This window comes from Pristiophorus japonicus, chromosome 27, assembly GCF_044704955.1.
Source record: "Pristiophorus japonicus isolate sPriJap1 chromosome 27, sPriJap1.hap1, whole genome shotgun sequence".
Classification (NCBI taxonomy): Eukaryota; Metazoa; Chordata; class Chondrichthyes; family Pristiophoridae; genus Pristiophorus; species Pristiophorus japonicus.
Window position 1 is genome coordinate 2744004 of NC_092003.1, and position 13739 is coordinate 2757742.

Sequence of the window (13739 nt, forward strand, 5' to 3'; positions counted from 1 at the left end):
ACACTCCCAGGGCAGGTACAGGGGGTTAGATACAGAGTAAAGCTCCCTCTACACTGTCCCATCAAACACTCCCAGGGCAGGTACAGGGGGTTAGATACAGAGTAAAGCTCCCTCTACACTATCCTATCAAACACTCCCAGGGCATGTACAGGGGGTTAGATACAGAGTAAAGCTCCCTCTACACTGTCCCATCAAACACTCCCAGGACAGGTACAGCACGGAGTTAGATACAGAGTAAAGCTCCCTCTACACTGTCCCATCAAACACTCCCAGGGCAGGGACAGGGGGTTAGATAGAGAGTAAAGCTCCCGCTACACTGTCCCATCAAACACTCCCAGGGCAGGTACAGGGGGTTAGATACAGAGTAAAGCTCCCTCTACACTGTCCCATCAAACACTCCCAGGGCATTTACATCACGGGGTTAGATACAGAGTAAAGCTCCCTCTACACTGTCCCATCAAACACTCCCAGGGCAGGTCCAGGGGGTTAGATACAGAGTAAAGCTCCCTCTACACTGTCCCCATCAAACACTCCCAGGGCAGGTACAGCGGGTTTGATACAGAGTAAAGCTCCCTCGACACTATCCTATCAAACACCCCCAGGGCATGTACAGGGGGTTAGATACAGAGTAAAGCTGCCTCTACACTGTCCCATCAAACACTCCCAGGGCAGGTACAGGGGGTTAGATACCGAGTAAAGCTGCCTCTACACTATCCTATCAAACACTCCCAGGGCATGTACAGGGGGTTAGATACAGAGTAAAGCTCCCTCTACACTGTCCCATCAAACACTCCCAGGACAGGTACAGCACGGAGTTAGATACAGAGTAAGGCTCCCTCTACACTGTCCCATCAAACACTCCCAGGGCAGGGACAGGGGGTTAGATAGAGAGTAAAGCTCCCGCTACACTGTCCCATCAAACACTCCCAGGGCAGGTACAGGGGGTTAGATACAGAGTAAAGCTGCCTCTACACTGTCCCATCAAACACTCCCAGTGCATTTACATCACGGGGTTAGATACAGAGTAAAGCTCCCTCTACACTGTCCCATCAAACACTCCCAGGGCAGGTCCAGGGGGTTAGATACAGAGTAAAGCTCCCTCTACACTGTCCCATCAAACACTCCATGCGCAGGTACAGGGGGTTAGATACAGAGTAAAGCTCCCTCTACACTGTCCCCATCAAACACTCCCAGGGCAGGTACAGCGGGTGAGATACAGAGTAAAGCTCCCTCTACACTGTCCCATCAAACACTCCCAGGGCAGGTACAGCATGGGGTTAGATACAGAGTAAAGCTCCCTCTACACTGTCCCATCAAACACTCCCAGGGCAGGTACAGGGGGTTAGATACAGAGTAAAGCTCCCTCTACACTGTCCAAGCAAACACTCCCAGGGCAGGTACAGGGGATAAGATCCAGAGTAAAGCTCCGTCTACACTGTCCCATCAAACACTCCCAGGGCAGGTACAGCACGGGGTTAGATACAGAGTAAAGCTCCCTCTACACTGTCCCATCAAACACTCCCAGGACAGGTACAGCACGGAGTTAGATACAGAGTAAAGCTCCCTCTACACTGTCCCATCAAACACTCCCAGGGCAGGGACAGGGGGTTAGATAGAGAGTAAAGCTCCCTCTACACTGTCCCATCAAACACTCCCAGGGCAGGTACAGGGGGTTAGATACAGAGTAAAGCTGCCTCTACACTGTCCCATCAAACACTCCCAGGGCATTTACATCACGGGGTTAGATACAGAGTAAAGCTCCCTCTACACTGTCCCATCAAACACTCCCAAGGCAGGTACAGGGGGTTAGATACAGAGTAAAGCTCCCTCTACACTGTCCCATCAAACACTCCCAGGGCAGGTACAGCATGGGGTTAGATACAGAGTAAAGCTCCCTCTGCACTGTCCCATCAAACACTCCCAGGGCAGGTATAGGGGGTTAGATACAGAGTAAAGCTCCCGCTACACTGTCCCATCAAACACTCCCAGGGCAGGTACAGCACGGGGTTAGATGCAGAGTAAAGCTCCCTCAACACTGTCCCATCAAACACTCCCAGGGCAGGTACAGGGGGTTAGATACAGAGTAAAGCTCCCTCTACACTGTCCCATCAAACACTCCCAGGGCAGGTACAGGGGGTTAGATACAGAGTAAAGCTCCCTCTACACTATCCTATCAAACACTCCCAGGGCATGTACAGGGGGTTAGATACAGAGTAAAGCTCCCTCTACACTGTCCCATCAAACACTCCCAGGGCAGGTACTGCACGGAGTTAGATACAGAGTAAAGCTCCCTCTACACTGTCCCATCAAACACTCCCAGGACAGGTACAGCACGGAGTTAGATACAGAGTAAAGCTCCCTCTACACTGTCCCATCAAACACTCCCAGGGCAGGGACAGGGGGTTAGATAGAGAGTAAAGCTCCCTCTACACTGTCCCATCAAACACTCCCAGGGCAGGTACAGGGGGTTAGATACAGAGTAAAGCTGCCTCTACACTGTCCCATCAAACACTCCCAGGGCATTTACATCACGGGGTTAGATACAGAGTAAAGCTCCCTCTACACTGTCCCATCAAACACTCCCAGGGCAGGTACAGCACGGAGTTAGATACAGAGTAAAGCTCCCTCTACACTGTCCCATCAAACACTCCCAGGGCAGGGACAGGGGGTTAGATAGAGAGTAAAGCTCCCTCTACACTGTCCCATCAAACACTCCCAGGGCAGTTACAGGGGGTTAGATACAGAGTAAAGCTGCCTCTACACTGTCCCATCAAACACTCCCAGGGCATTTACATCACGGGGTTAGATACAGAGTAAAGCTCCCTCTACACTGTCCCCATCAAACACTCCCAGGGCAGGTACAGCGGGTTTGATACAGAGTAAAGCTCCCTCTACACTATCCTATCAAACACTCCCAGGGCATGTACAGGGGGTTAGATACAGAGTAAAGCTCCCTCTACACTATCCTATCAAATACACCCAGGGCAGGTACAGGGTGTTAGATACAGAGTAAAGCTCCCTCTACACAGTCCCATCAACCACTCCCAGGACAGGTACAGGGGGTTAGATACAGAGTAAAGCTCCCTCTACACTGTCCCCATCACACACTCCCAGGGCAGGTGCAGCACGGGGTTAGATACAGAGTAAAGCTCCCTCTACACTGTCCCATCAAACACTCCCAGGGCAGGTACAGGGGGTAAGATCCAGAGTAAAGCTCCCTCTACACTGTCCCATCAAACACTCCATGCGCAGGTACAGGGGGTTAGATACAGAGTAAAGCTCCCTCTACACTGTCCCATCAAACACTCCCAGGGCAGGTACAGCACGGGCTTAGATACAGAGTAAAGCTCCCTCTACACTGTCCCATCAAACACTCCCAGGGCAGGTACAGGGGGTTAGATACAGAGTAAAGCTCCCTCTACACTGTCCCCATCAAACACTCCCAGGGCAGGTACAGCGGGTTAGATACAGAGTAAAGCTCCCTCTACACTGTCCCATCAAACACTCCCAGGGCAGGTACAGCATGGGGTTAGATACAGAGTAAAGCTCCCTCTACACTGTCCCATCAAACACTCCCAGGGCAGGTACAGGGGGTTAGATACAGAGTAAAGCTCCCTCTACACTGTCCAATCAAACACTCCCAGGGCAGGTACAGGGGATAAGATCCTGAGTAAAGCTCCGTCTACACTGTCCCATCAAACACTCCCAGGGCAGGTACAGCACGGGGTTAGATACAGAGTAAAGCTCCCTCTACACTGTCCCATCAAACACTTCCAGGGCAGGTACAGGGGGTTAGATACAGAGTAAAGCTCCCTCTACACTGTCCCATCAAACACTCCCGGGGCAGGTACAGGGGGTTAGATACAGAGTAAAGCTCCCTCTACACTGTCCCATCAAACACTCCCAGGGCATTTACAGCACGGGGTTAGATACAGAGTAAAGCTCCCTCTACACTGTCCAATCAAACACTACCAGGGCAGGTACAGCACGGGGTTAGATACAGAGTAAAGCTCCCTCTACACTGTCCCATCAAACACTCCCAGGGCAGGTACAGGGGTTAGATACAGAGTAAAGCTCCCTCTACACTATCCTATCAAATACACCCAGGGCAGGTACAGGGGGTTAGATACAGAGTAAAGCTCCCTCTACACTGTCCCATCAAACACTCCCAGGGCAGGTACAGGGGTTAGATACAGAGTACAGCTCCCTCTACACTGTCCCATCAAACACTCCCAGGGCAGGTACAGCATTGGTTAGATACAGAGTAAAGCTCCCTCTACACTGTCCCATCAAACACTCCCAGGGTAGGTACAGGGGGTTAGATGCAGAGTAAAGCTCCCTCTACACTGTCCCATCAAACACTCCCAGGGCAGGTACAGGGGGTTAGATACAGAGTAAAGCTCCCTCTACACTGTCCCATCAAACACTCCCAGGGCAGGTACAGGGGTTAGATACAGAGTAAAGCTCCCTCTACACTGTCCCATCAAACACTCCCAGGGCAGGTACAGGGGGTTAGATACAGAGTAAAGCTCCCGCTACACTGTCCCATCAAACACTCCCAGAGCAGGCACAGCACAGGGTTAGATACAGAGTAAAGCTCCCTCTACACTGTCCCATCAAACACTCCCAGGGCAGGTACAGGGGGTTAGATACAGAGTAAAGCTCCCTCTACACTGTCCCATCAAACACTCCCAGGGCAGGTTCAGGGGGTTAGATACAGAGTAAAGCTCCCTCTGCACTGTCCCATCAAACACTCCCAGGGCAGGTACAGGGGGTTAGATACAGAGTAAAGCTCCCTCTACACTGTCCCATCAAACACTCCCAGGGCAGGCACAGGGGGTTAGATACAGAGTAAAGCTCCCTCTACACTGTCCCATCAAACACTCCCAGGGCAGGTACAGGGGATTAGATACAGAGTAAAGCTCCCTCTACACTGTCCCATCAAACACTCCCAGGGCAGGTACAGGGGGTTAGATACAGAGTAAAGCTCCCTCTACACTGTCCCATCAAACACTCCCAGGGCAGGTACAGGGGGTTAGATACAGAGTAAAGCTCCCTCTACACTGTCCCATCAAACACTCCCAGGGCAGGTACAGGGGGTTAGATACAGAGTAAAGTTCCCTCTACATTGTCCCATCAAACACTCCCAGGGCAGGTACAGCACGGAGTTAGATACAGAGTGAAGCTCCCTCTACACTGTCTTATCAAACACTCCCAGGGCAGGTACAGGGGGTTAGATACAGAGTAAAGCTCCCTCTACACTGTCCCATCAAACACTCCCAGGGCAGGTACAGCATGGGGTTAGATACAGAGTAAAGCTCCCTCTACACTGTCCCATCAAACACTCCCACGGCAGGTACAGGGGGTTAGATACAGAGTAAAGCTCCCTCCACACTGTCCCCATCACACACTCCCAGGGCAGGTACAGCACAGGGTTAGATACAGAGTAAAGCTCCATCTGCACTGTCCCATCAAACACTCCCAGGGCAGGTACAGCACAGGGTTAGATACAGAGTAAAGCTCCCTCTACACTGTCCCATCAAACACTCCCATGGCAGGTACAGGGGGTTAGATACAGAGTAAAGCTCCCTCTACACTGTCCCATCAAACACTCCATGCGCAGGTACAGGGGGTTAGATACAGAGTAAAGCTCCCTCTACACTTCCCATCAAACACTCCCAGGGCAGGTACAGCACGGGGTTAGATACAGAGTAAAGCTCCCTCTACACTGTCCCCATCAAACACTCCCAGGGCAGGTACAGCGGGTTAGATACAGAGTAGAGCTCCCTCTACACTGTCCCATCAAACACTCCCAGGGCAGGTACAGCATGGGGTTAGATACAGAGTAAAGCTCCCTCTACACTGTCCCATCAAACACTCCCAGGGCAGGTACAGGGAGTTAGATACAGAGTAAAGCTCCCTCTACACTGTCCAATCAAACACTCCCAGGGCAGGTACAGGGGATAAGATCCAGAGTAAAGCTCCGTCTACACTGTCCCATCAAACACTCCCAGGGCAGGTACAGCACGGGGTTAGATACAGAGTAAAGCTCCCTCTACACTGTCCCATCAAACACTTCCAGGGCAGGTACAGGGGGTTAGATACAGAGTAAAGCTCCCTCTACACTGTCCCATCAAACACTCCCGGGGCAGGTACAGGGGGTTAGATACAGAGTAAAGCTCCCTCTACACTGTCCAATCAAACACTACCAGGGCAGGTACAGCACGGGGTTAGATACAGAGTAAAGCTCCCTCTACACTGTCCCATCAAACACTCCCAGGGCAGGTACAGCACAGGGTTAGATACAGAGTAAAGCTCCCTCTACACTGTCCCATCAAACACTCCCAGGGCAGGTACAGCATGGGGTTAGATACAGAGTAAAGCTCCCTCTACACTGTCCCATCAAACACTCCCAGGGCAGGTACAGGGGGTTAGATACAGAGTAAAGCTCCCTCTACACTGTCCCATCAAACACTCCCAGGGCAGGTACAGCAGACGGGAGACTCCAGGACTTTCCAGGCGGGTTGGGCTCACGAATTCCGAGCTGACCCAGTCAGGGGCTGACGTACCTCGATGCCTCACTCCCCCTGCCCCTCAGACCCACGTTGGTCTGCCAGGCTAAGTCGCAATGTTGGGTTGTCGCCTGGAACGTGCGGCATTGACCTTTGTACCTGGGCCAAGCCGTCTCATCAAGTCCGTAAACCAGAGCTGATCCAAAACTCGGCTGCCCCGTGTCCTAACTCACACCCAGTCCCGCTCACCCATCACCCCCTGTGCTCACTGCCCCGTGTCCTAACTCACACCCAGTCCCGCTCACCCATCACCCCCTGTGCTCACTGCCCCCGTGTCCTAACTCGCACCCAGTCCTGCTCACCCACCACCCCCTGTGCTCACTGCCCCGTGCCCTAACTCACACCCAGTCCCGCTCACCCATCACCCCCTGTGCTCACTGCCCCGTGTCCTAACTCGCACCCAGTCCCACTCACCCATCACCCCCTGTGCTCACTGCCCCGTGTCCTAACCCGCACCCAGTCCCACTCACCCATCACCCCCTGTGCTCACTGCCCCGTGTCCTAACTCGCACCGAGTCCCACTCACCCATCACCCCCTGTGTTCACTGCCCCCGTGTCCTAACCCGCACCCAGTCCCGCTCACCCATCACCCCCTGTGTTCATTGCCCCCGTGTCCTAACTCACACCCAGTCCCACTCACCCATCACCCCCTGTGCTCACTGCCCCCGTGTCCTAACTCACACCCAGTCCCGCTCACCCATCACCCCCTGTGCTCACTGACCCGTGTCCTAACTCACACCCAGTCCCACTCACCCATCACCCCCTGTGCTCACTGCCCCGTGTCCTAACTCACACCCAGTCCCGCTCACCCATCACCCACTGTGCTCACTGCCCCGTGTCCTAACTCACACCCAGTCCCGCTCACCCATCATCCCCTGTGCTCACTGACCCGTGTCCTAACTCGCACCGAGTCCCACTCACCCATCACCCCCTGTGCTCACTGCCCCCGTGTCCTAACTCGCACCCAGTCCTGCTCACCCATCACCCCCTGTGCTCACTGCCCCGTGTCCTAACTCACACCCAGTCCCACTCACTCATCACCCCCTGTGCTCACTGCCCCGTGTCCTAACTCACACCCAGTCCCACTCACCCATCACCCCCTGTGCTCACTGCCCCATGTCCTAACCCGCACCCAGTCCCGCTCACCCATCACCCCCTGTGCTCACTGCCCCCCTGTCCTAACTCGCACCCAGTCCCATTCACCCATCACCCCCTGTGCTCACTGACCTCCCGGTCCTGCAACACCTCAATTTTAATATTCTCCATCCTCGTGTTCAAATCCCTCCTCGTCCCCTGCTCCCTATCTCTATAACCCCCTCCAGCCCTACACCCCTCCCTATCTCTATAACCCCCTCCAGCCCTACACCCCTCCCTATCTCTGTAACCCCCTCCAGCCCCTACACCCCTCCCTATCTCTGTAACCCCCTCCAGCCCCTACACCCCTCCCTATCTCTGTAACCCCCTCCAGCCCTACACCCCTCCCTATCTCTATAACCCCCTCCAGCCCCTACACCCCTCCCTATCTCTATAACCCCCTCCAGCCCTACACCCCTCCCTTCTCTGTAACCTCCTCCAGCCCCTACACCCCTCCCTATCTCTGTAAACCCCTGCAGCCCCACAACCCCTCAGATCTCTGTGCTCCTCTAATTCTGCCCTGTTGAGCATCCCTGATTATAATCGCCCAACCTTCGGTGGCCGTGCCTTCAGCTGCCTGGGCCCCAAGCTCTGGAACTCCCTCCCTAAACCTCTCCGCCTCTCTCTCCTCCTTCAAGACGCTCCTTAAAACCCACCTCTCTGACGAAGCTTTTGGTCGCCTGTCCCAATATCTCCTTGTGCAGCTCGGTGCCAATTTTTAAAATCTCATAGCCCTCCTGTGAAGCGCCCTGGGAAGTTTCACTACGTTAAAGGCGCTATATAAATACAAGGTGATTGCTGTTGTTGCTGGAGGAACTTTGCTGACCCGCATGCTGCATACTGCCAAGCGCTCACACTCACCTCACAGATCTTCTCCAGGGAGGGCACAAAATAATCATCGCAGACGATGGCCAGAGCGTAGAACATGTACATGGCCTAGGGGAGCAGGAGAGAGAAGGATTAATGTTGATGATTAAACCACAACGGAACGCAATTCTCAAAGGACAAAGGGTGTTAAAAAAACAAGCCTGAAGGCTTTGTGTCTTAATGCAAGGCCGATAAATCCCCAGAGCCTGATGGTCTGCATCCCAGAGTACTTAAGGAGGTGGCCTTGGAAATAGCGGATGCATTGACAGTCATTTTCCAACATTCCATTGACTCTGGATCAGTTCCTATGGAGTGGAGGGTAGCCAATGTAACCCCACTTTTTAAAAAAGGAGGGAGAGAGAAAACAGGGAATTATAGACCGGTCAGCCTGACCTCAGTAGTGGGTAAAATGATGGAATCAATTATTAAGGATGTCATAGCAGCGCATTTGGAAAGAGGTGACATGATAGGTCCAAGTCAGCATGGATTTGTGAAAGGGAAATCATGCTTGACAAATCTTCTGGAATTTTTTGAGGATGTTTCCAGTAAAGTGGACAAGGGAGAACCAGTTGATGTGGTATATTTGGACTTTCAGAAGGCTTTCGACAAGGTCCCACACAAGAGATTAATGTGCAAAGTTAAAGCACATGGGATTGGGGGTAGTGTGCTGACATGGATTGAGAACTGGTTGTCAGACAGGAAGCAAAGAGTAGGAGTAAATGGGGACTTTTCAGAATTGCAGGCAGTGACTAGTGGGGTACCGCAAGGTTCTGTGCTGGGGCCCCAGCTGTTTACACTGTACAATAATGATTTAGACGAGGGGATTAAATGTAGTATCTCCAAATTTGCGGATGACACTAAGTTGGGTGGCAGTGTGAGCTGCGAGGAGGATGCTATGAGGCTGCAGGGTGACTTGGATAGGTTAGGTGAGTGGGCAAATGCATGGCAGATGAAGTATAATGTGGATAAATGTGAGGTTATCCACTTTGGTGGTAAAAACAGAGCCAGACTATTATCTGAATGGTGACAGATTAGGAAAAGGGGAGGTGCAACGAGACCTGGGTGTCATGGTACATCAGTCATTGAAGGTTGGCATGCAGGTACAGCAGGCGGTTAAGAAAGCAAATGGCATGTTGGCCTTCATAGCGAGGGGATTTGAGTACAGGGGCAGGGAGGTGTTGCTACAGTTGTACAGGGCCTTGGTGAGGCCACACCTGGAGTATTGTGCACAGTTTTGGAAGGACATTCTTGCTATTGAGGGAGTGCAGCGAAGATTCACCAGACTGATTCCCGGGATGGTGGGACTGACCTATCAAAAAAGATTGGATCAACTGGGCTTGTATTCACTGGAGTTCAGAAGAATGAGAGGGGACCTCATAGAAACGTTTAAAATTCTGATGGGTTCAGACAGGTTAGATGCAGGAAGAATGTTCCCGATGTTGGGGAAGTCCAGAACCAGGGGTCACAGTCTAAGGATAAGGGGTAAGCCATTTAGGACCGAGATGAGGAGAAACTTCTTCACCCAGAGAGTGGTGAACCTGTGGAATTCTCTACCACAGAAAGTAGTTGAGGCCAATTCACTAAATATATTCAAAAGGGAGTTAGATGAAGTCCTTACTACTCGGGGGATCAAGGGATATGGCGAGAAAGCAGGAATGGGGTACTGAAGTTTCATGTTCAGCCATGAACTCATTGAATGGCGGTGCAGGCTAGAAGGGCTGAATGGCCTACTCCTGCACCTATTTTCTATGTTTCTATGTTTCAAATCGCTAAGAGATCAGCAAAGACAGAGACTGAGCGAACCTGCCATTCAGCCCCTCGAGCCCGTGCTGTGCCGGCTCAGTGACAGAGCGATCCAATCAGTCCCACTCCCCCCCCCTGTTCTTTCCCCACAGCCCGGGCACATTTCTCCTGTCCCAGTATTGATCCAATTCCCGGTTTGAAAGTCACGATTGAATCTGCTCCCACCGCCCTTTCAGGCAGCGCGTTCCCGATCACAACAACTCGCTGCGTGAAAACATTCTCCTCGTCTCCCCCTCTGGTTCCATCGCCGATTATCGTCAATCCGTGTCCCTCTGGTTACCGGCCCTCCTGCCCCCGGGAACAGTCCCTCCTGATTTACTCCGTCAGAACCCCCCCCACCCCGTGATTGTGAACACCTCGATCAAATCTCCCCCTTAACCTTCTCTGCTCCAGGGGGAACAACCCCGGCTTCTCCAGTCTCCCCACCTCACTGAAGTCCCTCATCCCCCCCCGGGACCGTTCTGGTCACTCTCCCCCTGGACCCTCTCCAGGGCCTACTCCCCCCGTTCTTCCCGCATATCCTTTGCAAGTTTACATCCAATTTCCCTTTTGAATTCCCAGGGTCTGCAGGCTCAGGTTGAAACATAGAAACATAGAAACATAGAAAATAGGTGAAGGAGTAGGCCATTCGGCCCTTCGAGCCTGCCCCACATTCAATATGATCACGGCTGATCATTCCCTCAGTACCCCATTCCTGCTTTCTCTCCATACCCCTTGATCCCTTTAGCTGTAAGGGCCACATCTAACTCCCTCTTGAATATATCCAATGAATTGGCCTCAACAACTTTCTGTGGTAGAGAATTCCACAGGTTAACAACTCTCTGGGTGAAGAAGTTTCTCCTCATCTCGGTCTTAAATGGCTTACCCCTTATCCTTAGACTGTGACCCCTGGTTCTGGACTTCCCCAACATCGGGAACATTCTTCCCGCATCTAACCTGTCCAGTCCCGTCAGAATTTTAAATGTTTCTATGAGATCCCCTCTCATCCTTCTAAACTCCAGTGAATACAAGCTTAGTCAATCCAGTCTTTCTTCATATGTCAGTCCTGCCATCCCAGGAATCAGTCTGGTGAACCTTCGCTGCACTCCCTCAATAGCAAGAACGTCCTTCCTCAGATTAGGAAACCAAAACTGTACACAATATTCAAGGTGTGGTACCACCAAGGACCTGTGTACTGTGCACAGTTTGGGTCTCCTTACCTAAGGAAGGATATACTGGCCATAGAGGGAGTGCAGCGAAGGTTCACCAGACTGATTCCTGGGATGGGGGGATTGTCCTATGAGGAGAGATTGAGCAGACTGGGCCGATATTCTCTGGAGTTTAGAAGAATGAGAGGGGATCCCATTGAAACACACACAATACTTACAGGGCTTGACAGGGTAGATGCAGGGAGGGTGTTTCCCCCCGGGGCTGGGGAGTCTAGAACCAGGGCTCACAGTCTCAGGATAAGGGGGCGGCCATTTAGGACGGAGATGAGGAGGGATTTCTTCACTCAGAGGGAGGTGAATCTTTGGAATTCTCTGCCCCAGAGGGCTGTGGGAGGCTCAGTCTTCGAGGCCGAGATCGGGAGTTTTTGGATATTAAGGGAATCGAGGGATCGGGCGGGGAAAGTGGGGTTGGCGTCAAAGGTCAGCTGCGATCTGATTGGATGGCGGAGCAGGCTCGAGGGGCCGAATGGCCGGACTCCTGCTCCTGACTCTTGCGTTATTAATTAGGGGATGGGCAATAAATGCTCGCCTTGCCAGCGACACCCATAGCCTTGGGAATGGGTGGGAAAAGAATTATCAAGTGGATCGAGATTCACAAACTCATTTCAAGGCAGCGGTCTCGGGGTAGGTGCATCAGGTGGGGAGAGGGGCAAGTCAGGGGGGTGCCGGGGGCAGGGCCAAGATACAGGTGTGGGAACACGCCACTGTCTCACATCACATACTATAGACACGCAAACCCATCTCCTTACACAGATCACATGAAGTAAAAGTGCTCCACTTTGTCGCTCATCCTTGGAGAAGATGTCATCGGGGAATTCGTGGATGCCTTAAAAACAAACAAGATTGATAAATCGGTTAATGTTCACCCAATTTATCATACTCGTACCCCAGTGAGAGTCAGTGTGTGTGGGACTGTACCCCAGTGAGGGTCAGTGTGTGTGGGACTGTACCCCAGTGAGAGTCAGTGGGTGTGGGACTGTACCCCAGTGAGAGTCAGTGTGTGTGGGACTGTACCCCTGTGAGAGTCAGTGTGTGTGGGACCCGTACCCCAGTGAGAGTCAGTGTGTGTGGGACCCGTACTCCAGTGAGAGTCAGTGTGTGTGGGAACCGTACTCCAGTGAGAGTCAGTGTGTGTGGGACCCGTACCCCAGTGAGAGTCAGTGTGTGTGGGACCCGTACCCCAGTGAGAGTCAGTGTGTGTGGGACTGTACCCCAGTGAGAGTCAGTGTGTGTGGGACTGTACCCCAGTGAGAGTCAGTGTGTGTGGGACTGTACCCCAGTGAGAGTCGGTGTGTATGGGACCCGTACCCCAGTGAGAGTCAGTGTGTGTGGGACCCGTACCCCAGTGAGAGTCAGTGTGTGTGGGACCCGTACCCCAGTGAGAGTCAGTGTGTGTGGGACTGTACCCCAGTGAGAGTCAGTGTGTGTGGGACTGTACCCCAGTGAGAGTCAGTGTGTGTGGGACTGTACCCCAGTGAGAGTCAGTGTGTGTGGGACTGTACCCCAGTGAGAGTCAGTGTGTGTGGGACCCGTACCCCAGTGAGAGTCAGCGTGTGTGGGACCCGTACCCCAGTGAGAGTCAGTGTGTGTGGGACCCGTACCCCAGTGAGAGTCAGTGTGTGTGGGACCCGTACCCCAGTGAGAGTCAGTGTGTGTGGGACCCGTACCCCAGTGAGAGTCAGTGTGTGTGGGACTGTACCCCAGTGAGAGTCAGTGTGTGTGGGACTGTACCCCAGTGAGAGTCAGTGTGTGTGGGACCCGTACTCCAGTGAGAGTCAGTGTGTGTGGGACTGTACCCCAGTGAGAGTCAGTGTGTGTGGGACCCGTACCCCAGTGAGAGTCAGTGTGTGTGGGACCCGTACCCCAGTGAGAGTCAGTGTGTGTGGGACCCGTACCCCAGTGAGAGTCAGTGTGTGTGGGACCCGTACCCCAGTGAGAGTCAGTGTGTGTGGGACCCGTACCCCAGTGAGAGTCAGTGTGTGTGGGACCCATACCCCAGTGAGAGTCAGTGTGTGTGGGACCCGTACCCCAGTGAGAGTCAGTGTGTGTGGGACCCGTACCCCAGTGAGAGTCAGTGTGTGTGGGACCCGTACCCCAGTGAGAATCAGTGCATGTGGGACCCGTACCCCAGTGAGAGTCAGTGTGTGTGGGACCC

At 53.0% G+C, this 13739-nt stretch overlaps 2 protein-coding genes across 2 annotated transcripts in view; one reads left to right on the forward strand and one right to left on the reverse strand.

Moving 5' to 3' along the window:
• The window catches only part of LOC139239522 (actin-related protein 2-like), a 143522-nt gene that overhangs the window by 81144 nt on the left and 48639 nt on the right, over positions 1-13739 (forward strand). The window lies entirely within an intron of this gene.
• LOC139239302 (sodium/potassium/calcium exchanger 3-like) overlaps positions 1-13739 on the reverse strand; it is a 40214-nt gene that overhangs the window by 26129 nt on the left and 346 nt on the right. The window contains exons 2-3 of the mRNA XM_070867973.1: positions 12334-12410; positions 8568-8642 (exon numbers count right to left, since the gene is read on the reverse strand). Coding sequence (XP_070724074.1) covers positions 8568-8642; positions 12334-12410 — 152 coding nt within the window. The remainder of the gene's footprint in view (positions 1-8567; positions 8643-12333; positions 12411-13739) is intronic.